Genomic DNA, 15,479 nt, shown 5'->3' on the forward strand with positions numbered 1-15,479 from the left:
TCCCTCCCCCCCCCCCCCTCCGCGCTTCATCACACCACTTTTCCCCTTCGTATGTTTACAGATATCGTCGTTTCGCGTGAATTCGCGTACTAGATGATATCTCTACTCTTACGTGGTGCCTCTAACGTTAACCCATGATCGCTTGCGTGAAACGACGACCGACACCTACGATCCACCAAACGGCCTTGCGTGCTTCGTCGCGATTTCTCTCTCTCGCGCGTCCTTCGAGTGAGGTTTATCTTTTTACGTATTGACGAGCTTCCTCGGACGTGAATCGCACGTGAATCCTCGTCACGATCGCTCGCATCTATCATCTAATGAAAACTTACTAACGCGTGTAAAACACAAACGCGTAAACGCTATATGATTGTCCTACCGAGATGATCTACGAGGATCGGCCGTCTCTTTCACTCATCGGACGTGTTATCCGTCGCAGGAAGAGGAAAAGGGCTAATCACGAATGGTACACCGCCGCCGTCCTGGTGTACACGCGCGCATAGTTGTTGTCATGCTAATTTAATAATTCGAATAGCGTCTAATCGCGTCGTCGAGTCGTTAATTAGTTACACACACTGACCTAACGAGTATACACGCTGGAGCACTCCGCTTAATGCCAATTAAGGGAATTCTATTTCCCTCTTTCTTTCTCTCTGTGTATGTGTGTACGCATGTCTCTTTTTCTCTCTCTTGTTCTTCCCTCCTCCTCCACCGCGGTCGAGTGAGGCGCGCACGTTCATTAGATCCTGGACTAGAAAAAGCGACAATCTCTCTTCCTTTCTCTCTTCCTTCCATATCCGGCTTACGTAGAATAATTGAAAAATCCTAAAATCTCGCAGCGCGTAATTCTGGCGACGATCACTCTCGCGCGATGAATTTACCAGCAGGTGCGAAGTCGAGAGAGTGACTTTCAGTTGAAGAACAAGGATCGTTTTCATAACTCGTCCTTGATTCGCTGTTCGCTCGGATGGTATTGACATTATGTAAGTTTTGTCTCCTGAAACTTCCCTTCGTCCTTCCTCATTCATAACCGATCGGTTTCGCCAACATTGGTCGACGTTCACAGCGCAGCGACCGGGTTATCATTTCCTCGTCAAAGTGAGGCATGAAAGGTCGATCGAGTTAATTCTAGACTCGTCAACCGACACTGGGGAAACCGATGGTTGGTTCTTTCTCGCGATGTTTTCGTGTTTCTTCGGGCGTATACGCAGACACACGCGGTTTATGTAATGCCGGGTGTGTCGATCGATCGGTCGTGTGTGTGTATATGTATGCATACATGCACGTCTCGATGTGTTGTGTATGTGTGTGTGTATGATGATGCATGTTACGCAGAGATTACACAACGTCTGTTCTATACACATATATAATTTGATCCCGCTGTATACAATAGTGAACACAACTAAAAACTTGAAACTGTACAATTGAACGGCGTGTTTGGGGAACGGCTCCAATTCGCCCACCAATAGGTAGTGGAGTCGCCCGCGCGCTTATTCTTCGCTCAACGCTCGTCTAATTATCCTCTACGAATCCTAGACTTAACTCGTTCTCTTGCGTCTCTGCGTGATTTCACTTAATGTGTAATGGTATATGTTTATATATAATAGATATATGCGCATATATCGTATGTCATACACACATACATGACAGACACACACACACACACACACACACACACATGTACTCACACATACATTCTCTTTTTCACACTCACTGTTCCTTCAAAGGAGACTCGTCTTTATCGTAAGCAAGTAGGCAAGCACACATACTCGCACGCACGCACACACACAGTCGTCATCTTTATACACAATTTGATATATCTTGTTCGCTAGAAATCGTCGTCTTAAGACACTACGCTCATCAAACTTGTCGCCTGAAGTAATCGAACGAAGTGCTTCACCCGAGATTTCGTGATAATAGTCGCTGCGTATCGCGATCGCTCGGATAACAGCGGCTAAACTACGAATCCGCGAAGAAAGTTGTGTGAGAATCGTGTGGATACGTATATTATGTAATAATAATATGCGCTACTTCGTCAGTCGTTCGGGCAGATTTGCCATTATGAATTATGTATTTATATACGTAGTTCTCTTAACAATTAATACACCTCCGCTCGTTTATTGGCCATTCATCGATCATGTCGCGCGAATACCACTACTAATTGGTACGATAATTACTTTGTCCTAAAAGTTCCCGGGCTAAAATGGGCTTCGTGTCGACAGCGAATCCATTGTCGATTTATTCGTTTCTCGATTATTCATTTTTTCCGTGAGATGTGTGTTCGAAGAAAACTTACCGCGAATCTAGCGATATACGCTTTTATCTGATTACGAAGGAACTGAACGAGTTCGCTAGGCAAAAAAAATAAAATAAGAAATTGATCTAAAATCGACGGTTGGGCAAAACCGTTGTACGCAACGATTTTCAATACGCGCACTATTCAAACGTACTTAGCGTATATGAGATATATAAATCGCGTATATTAATACATCTTCTGTAAAAGGTAGTAAGTATATCTGTGAATGTATTAGTATACAATATATATATATAAGAATTATATATATAAGATATACGCCAAGAGACACATTCGCAGGTGTGCGTTTAAAAATCGCCGTTCGCGGAATATATCTTGCTCAATGCCGCTTAGAAAAGGAAAGAGATAAAGAATGGAAAAAAAAAAGATTGAAGAAAGCGACACGGATTCGAAAACATGCTATTAGGAACGATTTTTTATGCTGTGTTGATTAAAAATATAAAATAACGATTCGTTTCAGTCTTTATACGTGACCGTGACTCGAGTTATCGATATCCACGTATCCGCGGCAACCCGATCGCTTTTCTTTCTTTTTTATTTTTTCTCTTCGGTCGTAAACAATATGAATAGACACCGCACGGTAAAAACAAGTCAATGAGAGACGGCTGTGCACGGTATCGTGTGTTACGCGCGATGGGACTTTCGCGAAGCGTTAATCAGAGAAGAAGCATGCGAAAAAAAACGGAAGATGTTCCGAGATGGAAGCTCGAGAAGCGGCAAACGGGAGTGTGTGGACGCATCTCACGCGTTTCCAACGTTACACAAATGATACAATTACGAGCTGTCGCGCGAGGGCGTTCGTTCCTCGCGAAACTTTAGAATGGGTACGGGCACATCGAACAATTACCACGTCTAAAAGTAATAGCCTAACATTAATAATGCTAATACAAGTTACACCTCTGCTCTTTTTTTCCTTTCTGCATATGTGTTTTTGTTTTTTTTTTTTCTTGTTTGTTCTTTCAGTCAAATCCTCTTGCATGTGTGTGTCGCGTAGTGTGCTCGACGAAGAGTGTTGTCCGAAAGGGCGCTAATTAATCCCGGGCAGCTACGAGCAAATTCACGCGCAAGTAGATATAAAAGCGAAGCTGCGGCGGCGGGGAGTCTCCGGGGGGAGGGGAAGGCGATGGTTAATCGCCGTTAATATTCCGACGTAATGAGACACGCGTTACGTCGCGCGGCGGACGATTGACACAACGGAGACACGGTAAAATGACGGCAATGTGTAATATTATAACGACGTGTAGGAAATTATACTTGCAAAGTAGCCGCGGGTCAGGGAGGGGGAACGCTTTCTCGTTCACCTACGTATTCGTGTGTAGCAAGCAAATATATACATATACATGTGTGCGTGTATATATATATATATATATAGCACGCCGCTCCTGGATATCTCAAAGAAGACGCGTAATCAAAATCTGTACATTACCTACGTGTATAGTAATAATAATGTTAATTCTTTCTCTCTCTTTCTCTTTCTCTCTCTCTCTCTCTCTCTCTCTCTCTCTCTCTCTCTCCTTCCTATAATTATCCTTCCTTTCTATAATTATCGACGAATAACCTCGTTATATTCGGCTACGTATTTCCTCGCGATAATAATAGTAGCGATATAGCGTTACACATAATAAGAAAATAATGATTAATAGTAAATTGAAATTATTAGCGATCGTTACCTTCTTAATATCAGAGATCTAAGTAAGACAGTGGTAGTTTAATATCACAATAAGACTACTCAGGCCTCGTTAAAACTGGGGCACGCTTCGTATTAATGTTACTCCACTCGCCTTGACGCTTCGTTATTAGTCGCGACCCCGCGGTTGGTCGCGTATTGTTGAATAGTAATGGTGGTGGTGGTCTCTCGGACGACGACTCAGGTTTTCTCGGCGCGACCGTAATTCGATGGTAACCCCCGATGCACGCATACATACTCATACACACACACACATGCGCGCGCGCACACACACATATACATACACACGTCGGGAGAGAATCGTTGTTTGACCGTTGACGACACGTCGGACTTTTGTTTCTCGCTTGTACCGTTCATCGGCTAGCGTCGTCGCGCAATTGTTTTAAATAGTGTATAATGCTAGTACACGCCCGTCTAATAGTATACTTTCCGAAGGCTTACACGGCTTGAATAACGTTTATCATTTGGCGAAGTTAGAACTGCCTCAAATGGTCACGTTTGCGAGCCACTATACTCATGAGCTTGCGTGAAAATCCGTGTGATAGAGGCTGAAGTGACACTTGAGAAGTCACACACAGCGGAGGGTTCAGGAAGAACGCAAGTATGTTTATCACATTTTTATCTGTCAGATAAAGGATCAATGCTCTGCCATCTCGGCTCCTATCTCGGAATATATTTCGGAAACAAAATACGACTCGGTCAATGGAGCCAGTTCCACGACCAAAGAATACCAACTCGGCTCCTATCGTAACCGATAACCATGCAAGCCCGTAAGCAGTGGTTTGTTTCCATTTGACGAGTTCTCAATTTCACTGAAGAAAATATGCTCAAACCGCTTTGCGATCGAGCATACACTCGGCTACTAAACGATGGCTACACATATTTTTCAGAATGAAGTTTCAGCACTCACGATACTGCTGACACGTTTGCGTTATACCGGCTTTGACAGGAGCCGAAGTGATAATTCACGATAAGCACTGATTTATTTATTACATTCTTATTTGACAGATAATAATGTGCTAGATATTTACATTTTTCCTGAATTTTCATCTTGTTGTGACGTCGGGGGTCTCTCACACATTGTCATTTCGCTTCCTATCATGATCGATCATAGCGCAAACGCGTAACGGCTGTTTTCAATAGAGATTTAGATCCAGCCAGGATTAAAGGCATGCACCAATCAGGTTCACGAATTTTACAACTGTTGCAAAGTAGCTTTCTCTGCTGAACACAGCTATTGTCTCTCAATTATAATAATCGGGAGCGCTGCAACTTCCTTCAGAAAAATGTGTACTCACCGTTTAGTAACCGAGTGTACCCTTTAACGAGAACGTTACTACACTTTCCCGAATGAAGTTGCAGCGCTCTCCTGATGGTCACAATTGAGGGATACTGCTGACGCGTTCGCGTTATAATTAATCAATGAAGGGATATATCTAAACCTTTAAGGCTTTGCTATTTCTCGGGCGGCTATATTGGATGACGTCAGAAACGAGAAATGACATACCGAAAGTTTCTTGCGTCTTATTGCTTTATTTTTTACTTTTTCCTGAAGAACCAAATATTTTCCTAATCCTGAAACCTGTAAAAAATACAGTAAACTCAGATTTCTGGCTGATATATCACGTAGCATCGTAAAATAATTCCTGAAATAATGTTACATTTTTCGGTTGTCACGATGGTTTGTGACAGCTGAGATATCAGCATGTATAAACACATTGAATTTCTCGATTTTCGCAATGTATCATCAGTATCACAGTGTTTGCTGCACATTTTACGGTTGTGAGGATCACGATAATATATACACTTCACATAGAAACTGAAAAATAACGCAATAAAACGCAATAAACTTTCCGAGGTGTCAAGCGAGGCCTGGCATGAGCCTGGCCTAGTGTCAGCCAATCAGTTACGCTGACACAGTTATTTCGTGTTCTCGACACTGCTAGGTGTCACCGTCAATTAAGACTTTCTGCGGCGAGATAGCAGAGCCTTAAAGTCCACAAGCTCGTAATTTAAACTACGGGAAGACAACAATATTTGAATGTTATGTTGATCAAATTTATTTTCACACCCTGTACTGTCATTTGAACTCCTGCCATCACTGATTATAGCGCGAACGTGTTTTATGATCCATGACAACCAGGAGCGCTGAAACTTCATTCGGAGAAATGTGTGGCCACCGTTTAGTAACCGAGTGCACACTCGCACGCGTGAATGTTCAGCCGTTGTTGACTGATGTGACCTGCAACGACATGTTAGTCATCGCTTAGCGGCCCGTCGACGGTCTCCTTTAGTGCGAAATAACATGTTATCGTACGAACTTCCAATTATAATTTTAGTACATTTACGACTGAGATTCCATTAGCGTGAATATCACGCGCTTAACGTGCGAAACAGCCGAACCAGATAAATATACGATGGTCCGTGAAAAGTGATCGGTATACATTGAACGATTTCACTAATGACCCTCGCTGTGGGCGGCAATACTTAAACATTGTCCGCGAGTAACTATAATGCGCGTTTCGTTACGATTACCTGAGTGACAATCGCCAGAATTCCCGAGAGCGCACGAATTCGACCTCGCAATCGCCGCGTATTGCTCCTGTTTGTTTGACACGCCCGCCGCGCTCTTCTCACCGTCGTCAAATCGTTTTGGCCTCATAGCTAGATGCATGTGCCCGAGACTAGCGACTCCCTCTCTCTCTCTCTCTTTCTCTCTCTCTCTCTCTCTCTCTCTCTCTCTCTCTCGGTTTATGTCTGTCCAGTCGTTTGGCATCGGGAACAGTAAACGTCGTCAGGCTGGCCAGCCAGTTCTATACGCGCCGATCTGTTCAACTGCACTCGCCCGCGACACACGTATTAATTACGTGTCCGCAGTTTCGCGACCGCGAGATGGTCAATCAGCGTGTACTCGATTCAATTGAGACCGTCACGTGCCGGAACACCTCTCTTTTGAGCGACCACGTATTGCGAGTCGCGTCGCGACCCTTGCGGCCATATCTCGAAGAAGATACGAGAACGAGGCGCAAGAGGCGAGTCCGATCGCGCGACGGGAGTGCGGCACGAGGTGAGAGTGCGTTTAGAAGTGGCTGGCGCAAACCCGACTTCACAATATCGGCGGCAGAAACGTGCCTGAGTCGTCGAGATTCGGATCGAGGCTCGCGACGATGTCGCCGGTTGATGCGTGCCTCGACGTCGCTGTTTGCGTGCTGCTCGCTAGCGCGTGACTGCTCGCGCTGCCGTTCAGTTTGCTCTTCACCACGAGGCCGCCGCCGCCGTTGTCGGTGTTGTCGCCCGACGTCGTGGAGATCTTCTGGACGTACTTGCGGCCCTTGTATAATCGGTACATGGTGTACGGCGGGTCCTCCATCGTCGTGGCGCGCTGCCGTGGCGCGCTCACTGTCACGCTAACCGTCTGCGCGTGCGCTGACTGCGACGTCTCGACGCTGCTCGTCGTCGTGTTCGCGCTCGCGTTCACTGTCGACGAAGCTATCGCCGACGAGGAGGAGCTCACGTGGGAGGACGACGAGTTCAGCCACTCGTGACGCATCGCCTCGTCGGGGGTCATACGCTTCTTTGGATCCCACCTGGCGGTAACGAAAGCCATTTAGGCAAAATTCGTTTGGATATTGTGGTTCGGTGCAATAAGCAAAATCTTGGAAACCATTCTATACAAAAGCTCCTCGAAGTATACAACTTCAATCGAACATACTTAGGTCAGTAAGAGCTGAGCTCAGATGTTGGAGCGAATATTTTTACTAAATGCTGAGAGGATAATAAAGCTTGATAGTATTAACGCGCGTGACGGATAGATTTTCCAGTATTTATAACGTACGTGACGAATCAAATCCCTTCCACGTCAAACCGACCCAATTTTTAATATCAATTACCCTTCTCATTACCCTATGATAAAACATTAGTTTTTATTCAATTAAAAAAATAATTCAATTAAAAAAGTTGAATAAAAATACTGTCTCAGTCAGAACTTGAATCCTCTCCGTTTGCTAGATGGGATGCCGTATCAATTTGGTGACTAAAACCTCGACAAAACTCTTTGCAACACAATGTTTATAAGTCTTATTTAGGTCGAAACAGAACGCGCTAAGCTTTTGTCGACACCTCAAACAAACAATTCTATAATGTATTCTAAAAATATATACTCGCTTCAACGTCTGAACTCAGTTCTTACTAACCTAAAAATGTTTTTAATCAAAATTTTGGAGCTTCCAATGGATTCTCCGGAATTATTCATCACACAAATTGCCAATACTTCCGGATTTTTAAACCAATTTTTCAAGGATAAATTCGAGAGTACTTATTACAGTTCGATAATATTCGTAAAGACGATAAATTCGTGCCAAAGAATTTTATGACGATATGTACATGGCAGTTTGTGAAACGAGAACGTTACTACGCTTCCGAGGTCGTGATGTTAAAATTGATTGCAGTATAGGAATCCCACGCAGTTACGCGGAACGTGGAAAATGTCACGTGAGGTAAAAATAACTTACTCGAGGCATCTGCTAACAAAGTTTACAAATAGCATGTCGGAGCACCGAAGGGCTATTGAGAGGTTTCTGCTGCCCGCCCACCTTTTCTTGCCTTTACTATTTGTTACGCATCGCGGACTGCCTTTCTGATCTGCAATGATTTTGGAGACGTTTAGTTTGAGCAGCTTTCTCTATCTTTAGAGCGACTTCAGACTCCGAAGTCTCTGATACGCGCGCTACTGATATATCGCGATTAGTTTACCAAAAAAGAGCCTGCGACGAGACGCGTGACTGATAATGTGCTCAGGCGGCAGGCCAAGGACCTCCATGATGCAGGCGAGCTGTTCTATCTCGTCCTCGCCCGGAAACAGCGGATATCCCGTGTATAACTCGGCTAAAATGCAGCCTAAGCTCCACATATCGATCGGCGTGCCGTAAGGAAGACCGAGAATCACTTCTGGACTCCTGTAGAACCTGGACTGTATATATGTGTACACACGCTGGTGACTGTAACACGACGAGCCGAAGTCTATGACTTTGATCGAGCTGCTTCCCCGTTGCTTCAGCAGCACGTTCTCCTGCAATAGTAGCGGGCAAATGTATATGAGAACAAAGTAAACGTTGAAGAAATCGACGCGAATGAATTTCAATTAGAGCGCGCCTATTTGGATGGACGTGCATTGTGCAGAAGTCGAAACTTGAAAACTGAGACAACTTTACCGAAATACTGTTTTGTTGTGCAACCGGTCATATCTAACTGTCATTTGAGTACAGCAAGAGCAAATGAATTTTTCAGGAAATTGTTCCACTTTTTAAATTTCGGTACATTTCTCTCCGGACAATGCAAATCCAGCTGCATATCCGCGGTGCACTCACCGGTTTCAAGTCACAGTGGATGATGTTCTCTCGATAGAGCAGTTTCAGGCAGCTAATTAACGAGTTAGCGAAACGGCGGATTAGGCTCAGACTGAATCCCTGGTAGTTGTTCTTTTTGATTAGCTCGTACAGATTCAAGCTGCAACAGAAAGCGGCGCGCCCAGACGGCGTTTCTTTTTTATTCATTATGCGGCTAACGAACTCTCGCACGCGCGTCTCGCGCGGCGAGGACGCGAGAAGCTCATTATCTCGGCCGATCGCTCACCTCATTAACTCGAAGCTGATGCACAGGTGATTCCTGAAGTAAAAATACTCTAGCATGTGTATCACATTGTGCGACGAGTTCGCTTCTAAGTCCTTCTTCCTGAGGTGTTCCAAGATTCTAACTTCGATCAGTGCCTGGTGATGAAATCTCTTCTTGTTCCTGCAAGGACAGTGAAAGTTGCGCTGTTTAAAACGAAGAAACGCCGCGGACTCGCGGAATGCAAGTCCGGAAGGGAAAAAAAACCCGATACCGGATGTGCTACTACTATCCGTGTCGCATCATCGCGGGTTTCTCTTTTTCTCAGATCATAGCGGTCGGCAGTGAGTCATCATCGCGCGACGATGACCGCACCGTTTCCGCGTACCTGATGATCTTGATAGCGATGTGCTGTCCCGTTTTGTGATCCAGCGCTCGAATCACCTGGCCGAAACTTCCCTTGCCGATCACCTCCAGTATCTCGTATCTGAGCATAGAAAACGTTACCAGCGCGTTTACAAACGCAATCCAAGGGCACTTCGTGAGAAGAATATCGCATATTCAAAATAACGACGGGAGTAAAAAGAGAGCAACGTTGAGCACGAGTCGTGAAATGAAAAATTCCTTTTACTAAAATAATCAATAATAAATTAATAAATTAATCAATCGTCAATAAAAACATAAGGCTCTTTGATATATAATCTAAAAATTCGAAGTAGCAAGGGTTTATAAAAGCGGGCGCTAGGACGCGCACGAAAAAACAAATATATAATTTATTTTACACTGAGAAAAATTATCCGATAAAAAATTAACAAACGGATATTTCCGGTCAAATTTCGATCAATTTTTATATCCGATCAGGATATCCGATTAAATTTAATTGGATACTTCCGATCGTAATGGCATTTATTCAGATAAACCGATCAAAAAATTATGAACCGATATTTCTCATCGAATGTTTCCTGATCAAATACAAAAATTCATCGGTATTTTAACCGAAAATACCCGTTTGTTAATTGTTTATCAAATAATTTTTCTCAGTATACAATCATGTATTGATCGCAGTATTAATCGCAAACGTAAGAATCCATTGGATTCTTATCAATGCAAATTATAATTATCAATACATGATTAATAAATAGTGAAATAGTAAATAGTAAAATAAATTATATACTTGTTTTTTGCGCACGTTCTCCAAGCACTCGCTCTTTTAGACCCTTGTTATTTGGAATTTTTAATCAATCGTCACATAATAATTTCACAAAATCACAAATACAACATCACAAACATAAATCGCAAATGATATTATCGATCGATGAAATTAATTACGAACCTTGACACGCTGATTAATAATTAATTTCACCACTGATTAAATTATTCGTAATTACATATATGACGATTTATCAATCTTGACTAATCTGGCTTGCCGATTATTTCAGTAAAAAAGGATTTTCCTCGACTAGTACCTAATACCGCAAGAAAGACGCGCAAAAGAGAGCGCGTTCGCGATGCGCGAGTTGCGTTCGACGCACGGACGACTATTGCTACGGCAATTGCGTGAAGAGAAAATATCGGGACTTTTATTTCCTGTTCCGCGCGCTTTACGGGTATTGCGTTCAGGCCACGCTACTACGCACTTTTCCGTCGTAATTTCTCCCGCTCTCGCGGGAGACGACGACAACAAGCGCACTCGTTCGCTCGGAATGCGAGCAAGTGCGTGATCACGAGGGATTCGTTCGCGAGCGGCCAATCCGTCGCGAAACTAAACAACGCCGACGATAACACGATCGACGATTACAATTAAGAAAGGAGAAGAGTGCAACCGAGAGAGCCGATGGGAGAAAGGCGCGAACACAATGACGGCTCACCTGTAGGAGATATGATCGTGCAGGACCTTGTTGTAACTGCCATTTTCGTCGTCGTAACCGCCGTTCTGGGAGGACACCTCCTCGCCGTGGATCTTGTGGGCCGTCAGGCCCAGGTACCAGATCTCCGAGTACTTCTCGATCTCGGCGCGCTCGAATTCCGTCAGCCTGGAGCCGTAGTATTTCACCGCTTCCTGGGGTGTCATTGGCAGTCTCCTAGCTGTTTTATTTTTTCGCAAAATAACACATGTGTGTGTGAGAGAGTTAAGTCGATGCACGGTCGCGAGCATACAACGCTCGCTGTTACGCAAGTCTCCGCCGACGCAGTCGGCTCTCGCGAATTATCCCGCTCGCTGGGATCTTTCTTTCTTTCGCGAGTCCGAGACGCATCAGCGGGATCGCGGCATTGATATTACGATCGACTTCTACGACCCATCGATTCAGGCGATCGAGGCGGGAGAGCGTCTAATTCTCGGTTGGTTTCGTCGTAGAGATCGTTTGTGGAGCGCGAGAGAACCGTTCTCTACGCCGAGGGATTCGAGCAATATTTCTCACGCGCGTGTTGTAAGTCCGGTGTATTGCGCGTAAACTCGTCTATAAAGATGGGCGTTGTTTGAGAAAATCATCAATCGATGATGAAATGAAAAAAAAGTCGAACAGACATCGACATTTATTTATTTACTAAAACAAAAATCGGATTTTTTATGAACCGCGCTTTACTTTGCTGAGAAAAAAATCATTTTTGTTTAAAATTTGAAATATTTTTCACATATATAAATTCTGTGTTGTTGCGCATTTTCTCTGCTATAATATTATACTTGCATAATGACAACGACACTCGTTAAAAGTTAGAGAATGGGCCTACTCTGTAAGTCTATTCTGTAACTTCTAAATGACAATGTTACTAGCATAACGTGTCGTTGCGCATTTTTGCTACTATATATTATGCCTGCGCAACGATAGTTTAAAGATGACGAAACTGTCGTTAACAATTACAGAACAGGCCTAATGATATTCATAGTCAGACCTTATATTTCAGATCTTTTTGAGTTTATGTTAAGATGCTGTGTGGATTGTTTTATATTGATTACATACCATATGAAGATAAAATAAAAACGATCTTGAATATAAAATCAGACTATGAATATCGTTCATGGAAAAACAGCAAAATTAGTTTACCGATGTTGAAAGAAAAAATTGAATATCTGAACTGAGCATAAGATACTTCCAGAGATGCAATATGTGAAGCTTCAGGGATGAAGACAAATTTCCGTTTTAATCGGTCAAAATTAACATATATATAACACACGATATATGTAGACTTGATTACATCTCCACGTCACGCGGCGCGATTTTAACGCTCGCTGCCCTTCGAGATTACGTATTTTGCAAACAAAAATAATGTTTGCAGTAAAGTGTTCCATCTTCCTCTGCAATGTGCCTTTGATTGTTACGCAAAAGGTTGTAAAAGCAGAAAAACCGCAAAATGAGAAAATAATACACAATTACAATGGAAACAATTCCATGTCCCCACCATCTTAGTTGATTATATCCGTCATAATCCCTTTAAGCTTCAATCCCGTGAAAATATGCTCTATCCAGATATTCCTACGTTCATGACAAAAATATAATTGACTAAAAACAATGATTACAAAAAGATTATCGGTTATTTCCATTAATCAATCAACATGGCTCATCCCTAGTCCCATCTCGCATAGCCGCGACTTCATTCCTTTTTCGAACGCGCGTATTCGCGGCGTTTTAAATACGTGTTTGTTCGAATGAAAAAATTATTTTTATACTTAGAACTATTAAATTATTTTTATATTTGGAATATATTTGATATATTGTAAAAACTGATGTGTTAAATTTAACATTTAATGTGTCCCAAATCATCCACTCTCATTTGTGTGTAAATTTTACACAAAACAAATGTGGTAAAAAGTAACACGTATAATATATAAAAAATTAACACAAGAATTTAACACTTGAATACCGTCAGGAATCACAGTTTGTGTTAAATTGACATATGTATAATGTTAAATTAACGAAAATAAAACGTTACTTTAACATTTGAGTGAATTAATCTATGGTTTTGATGAAATGAAAATGTTAAATTGATATAATCTATGTCTGATATATTAAATATATCAATTTAACACAACCTATGATTCCTAACGGTATTCAAGTGTTAAATTCTTGTGTTAATTTTTTCCATATTATGCGTGTTACTTTTTAACACATTTGTTTTGTGTTAAATTGATTTGGGACACATGAAATGTGTTAAATTTAACACATCAGTTTTTACAGTGTATGTACAATTCGGTTGGCATTATCATGTTTTTACTTGTGTCGAGTACATGTATCATTGAGAAAGCAACACATAGCGGCAATTAAATTTTTTCGTTGCAGTTACTAAACATTTGGTTGATCCTATTTTAATAAAATTTTCTTCCGAAAATTTTGCTTGTATCAAAGTGTCGACAAAATCTTTTTTCAGCGTATTAAATGATAACGCCAAGCAGCGCTTTCCACCTCGAGGCCCGCCCGTATAAGGGCATCGCTATTTTCATCGCCGGTATAATCACAGTGTTTCCCATACCGTATACTTCGTGAGAAGTAGCGCTGAGGGGCTCGTTGTGCAGCGGCATATTGTGAATGTTGTTACTCGTGTTGGAATTGTTGGCATTGTTGTTGTCCGTTTTATCCACTCCGCGCGTCGGCTTGGTATTAAAGAAAGACGGTAATTTCTGGAACAGACAAGAGAGAAAAATCATTGTTACCTTTAATTTGACAGAACAATCGCGTGTATAATGACGCGCCTTGAACATTCTTGTGACCGGCATCAACGTTGGTCGATTAATTTTCTTCTTTGACTAAAGTAATCGGCAAGTCAGTAATCAAAATTAATCAATCGTCATGTATAAAATTACGAATAACTTGATCGATGAAATTAATTATTAATCATACAGTAGTTTGGTTGTGAGTAAATTGTTAGGCCCTTGGATATGCACAATCAAACTCGTCAATAAAAGCCCACGCTTTATCAAACTAGCTAATAAAAGCTCACGCCGCCTACAAGATGTCGATTGCGAAACACAGCATATCCACAAATAAACCAAGAAAGAGGCCACTGAATGCCCCAAAAAATCAACCAAACATTTCGGTCGTCGACATCTTGCGTGGGCTTTTATTAGCTTCTTATGATCTAAACTTGATTTGATTGATACACTAACTAATATTTAATTTCACTAATGGATTAAATTATCCATGATCACACATATATGATTACATATAGTCATTTACTTCATTCAAACACACAAAAGAATTTTTCTTACATTTTTTTGCCAAATAAAGGCTTAAGGCTTAAAACACCGCTTGTTTATCAATAAAGTTATTCTGTTGTCAAATTTGTCCAACTTTTCTTCAAAAGCAATACATATATAGCTATCCAAATATTTCTACATTATTCTTTTCGAAGGGAACGTTATGTTTGACCGTTTAATTGGGTAATAATAATTATTCACAACGCCGAGTTTCTCCTGAACAATTCTAGTTCAAAAGCTCGTTGATTTACTCGTGCAGGATACATGTCGAATTTTCGCGACGATATTTTACAATCAACGAGTTTCTCAAGGGAGCAGAGAGGACGGCCAGGCTCGAGTATAGCATTACTCGTCATAATTCTGCCGCGAAATGTCGGGCGTTAATGACAGGAGCAGCTGGACCGTTAATGTCGTTTCCGCGACAAAGTCACCATGCACGAGCGAGCGGGCGTGCGATTTCTCACTAAAGCCGAAACATAAAACCGATTAAATTACGCGAGAACTGGGAAACCTGATGTTGAGATAGCAAAGAATACGAGAAAAATGGGTGTCGGGTAGAATTTTCTCCGAACAAGGATTGTTTGTGGGAAAAATTAATTGCTAGCGCATCTTAGACATGTCCAATCGATAAACCGCATTCAAAACCCAATTCTCAGGCGCGTATTTAATGCTGGACACTAATT

General features: G+C 42.1%; 1 protein-coding gene across 2 annotated transcripts in view; it reads right to left on the reverse strand.

The window, feature by feature from the left end:
* Nucleotides 1-1,349: 1,349 nt before the first annotated feature.
* The window catches only part of LOC116850797, a 275,521-nt gene continuing 261,391 nt past the window's right edge, over nucleotides 1,350-15,479 (reverse strand). For both annotated transcript variants that reach the window (XM_032829459.1, XM_032829458.1), the window contains 8 exons: nucleotides 14,073-14,220; nucleotides 11,474-11,690; nucleotides 9,994-10,092; nucleotides 9,630-9,788; nucleotides 9,365-9,503; nucleotides 8,751-9,066; nucleotides 8,510-8,639; nucleotides 1,350-7,585 (listed from right to left, as the gene is read on the reverse strand). In XM_032829459.1, coding sequence (XP_032685350.1) covers nucleotides 7,105-7,585; nucleotides 8,510-8,639; nucleotides 8,751-9,066; nucleotides 9,365-9,503; nucleotides 9,630-9,788; nucleotides 9,994-10,092; nucleotides 11,474-11,690; nucleotides 14,073-14,220 — 1,689 coding nt within the window. In that variant the 3' untranslated portion in view covers nucleotides 1,350-7,104. The remainder of the gene's footprint in view (nucleotides 7,586-8,509; nucleotides 8,640-8,750; nucleotides 9,067-9,364; nucleotides 9,504-9,629; nucleotides 9,789-9,993; nucleotides 10,093-11,473; nucleotides 11,691-14,072; nucleotides 14,221-15,479) is intronic.

The sequence above is a fragment of the Odontomachus brunneus genome, unplaced genomic scaffold (assembly GCF_010583005.1).
Source record: "Odontomachus brunneus isolate Ranch 3 - 2012 unplaced genomic scaffold, Obru_v1 Obru_scaffold_156, whole genome shotgun sequence".
NCBI classification, from domain to species: domain Eukaryota; kingdom Metazoa; phylum Arthropoda; class Insecta; order Hymenoptera; family Formicidae; genus Odontomachus; species Odontomachus brunneus.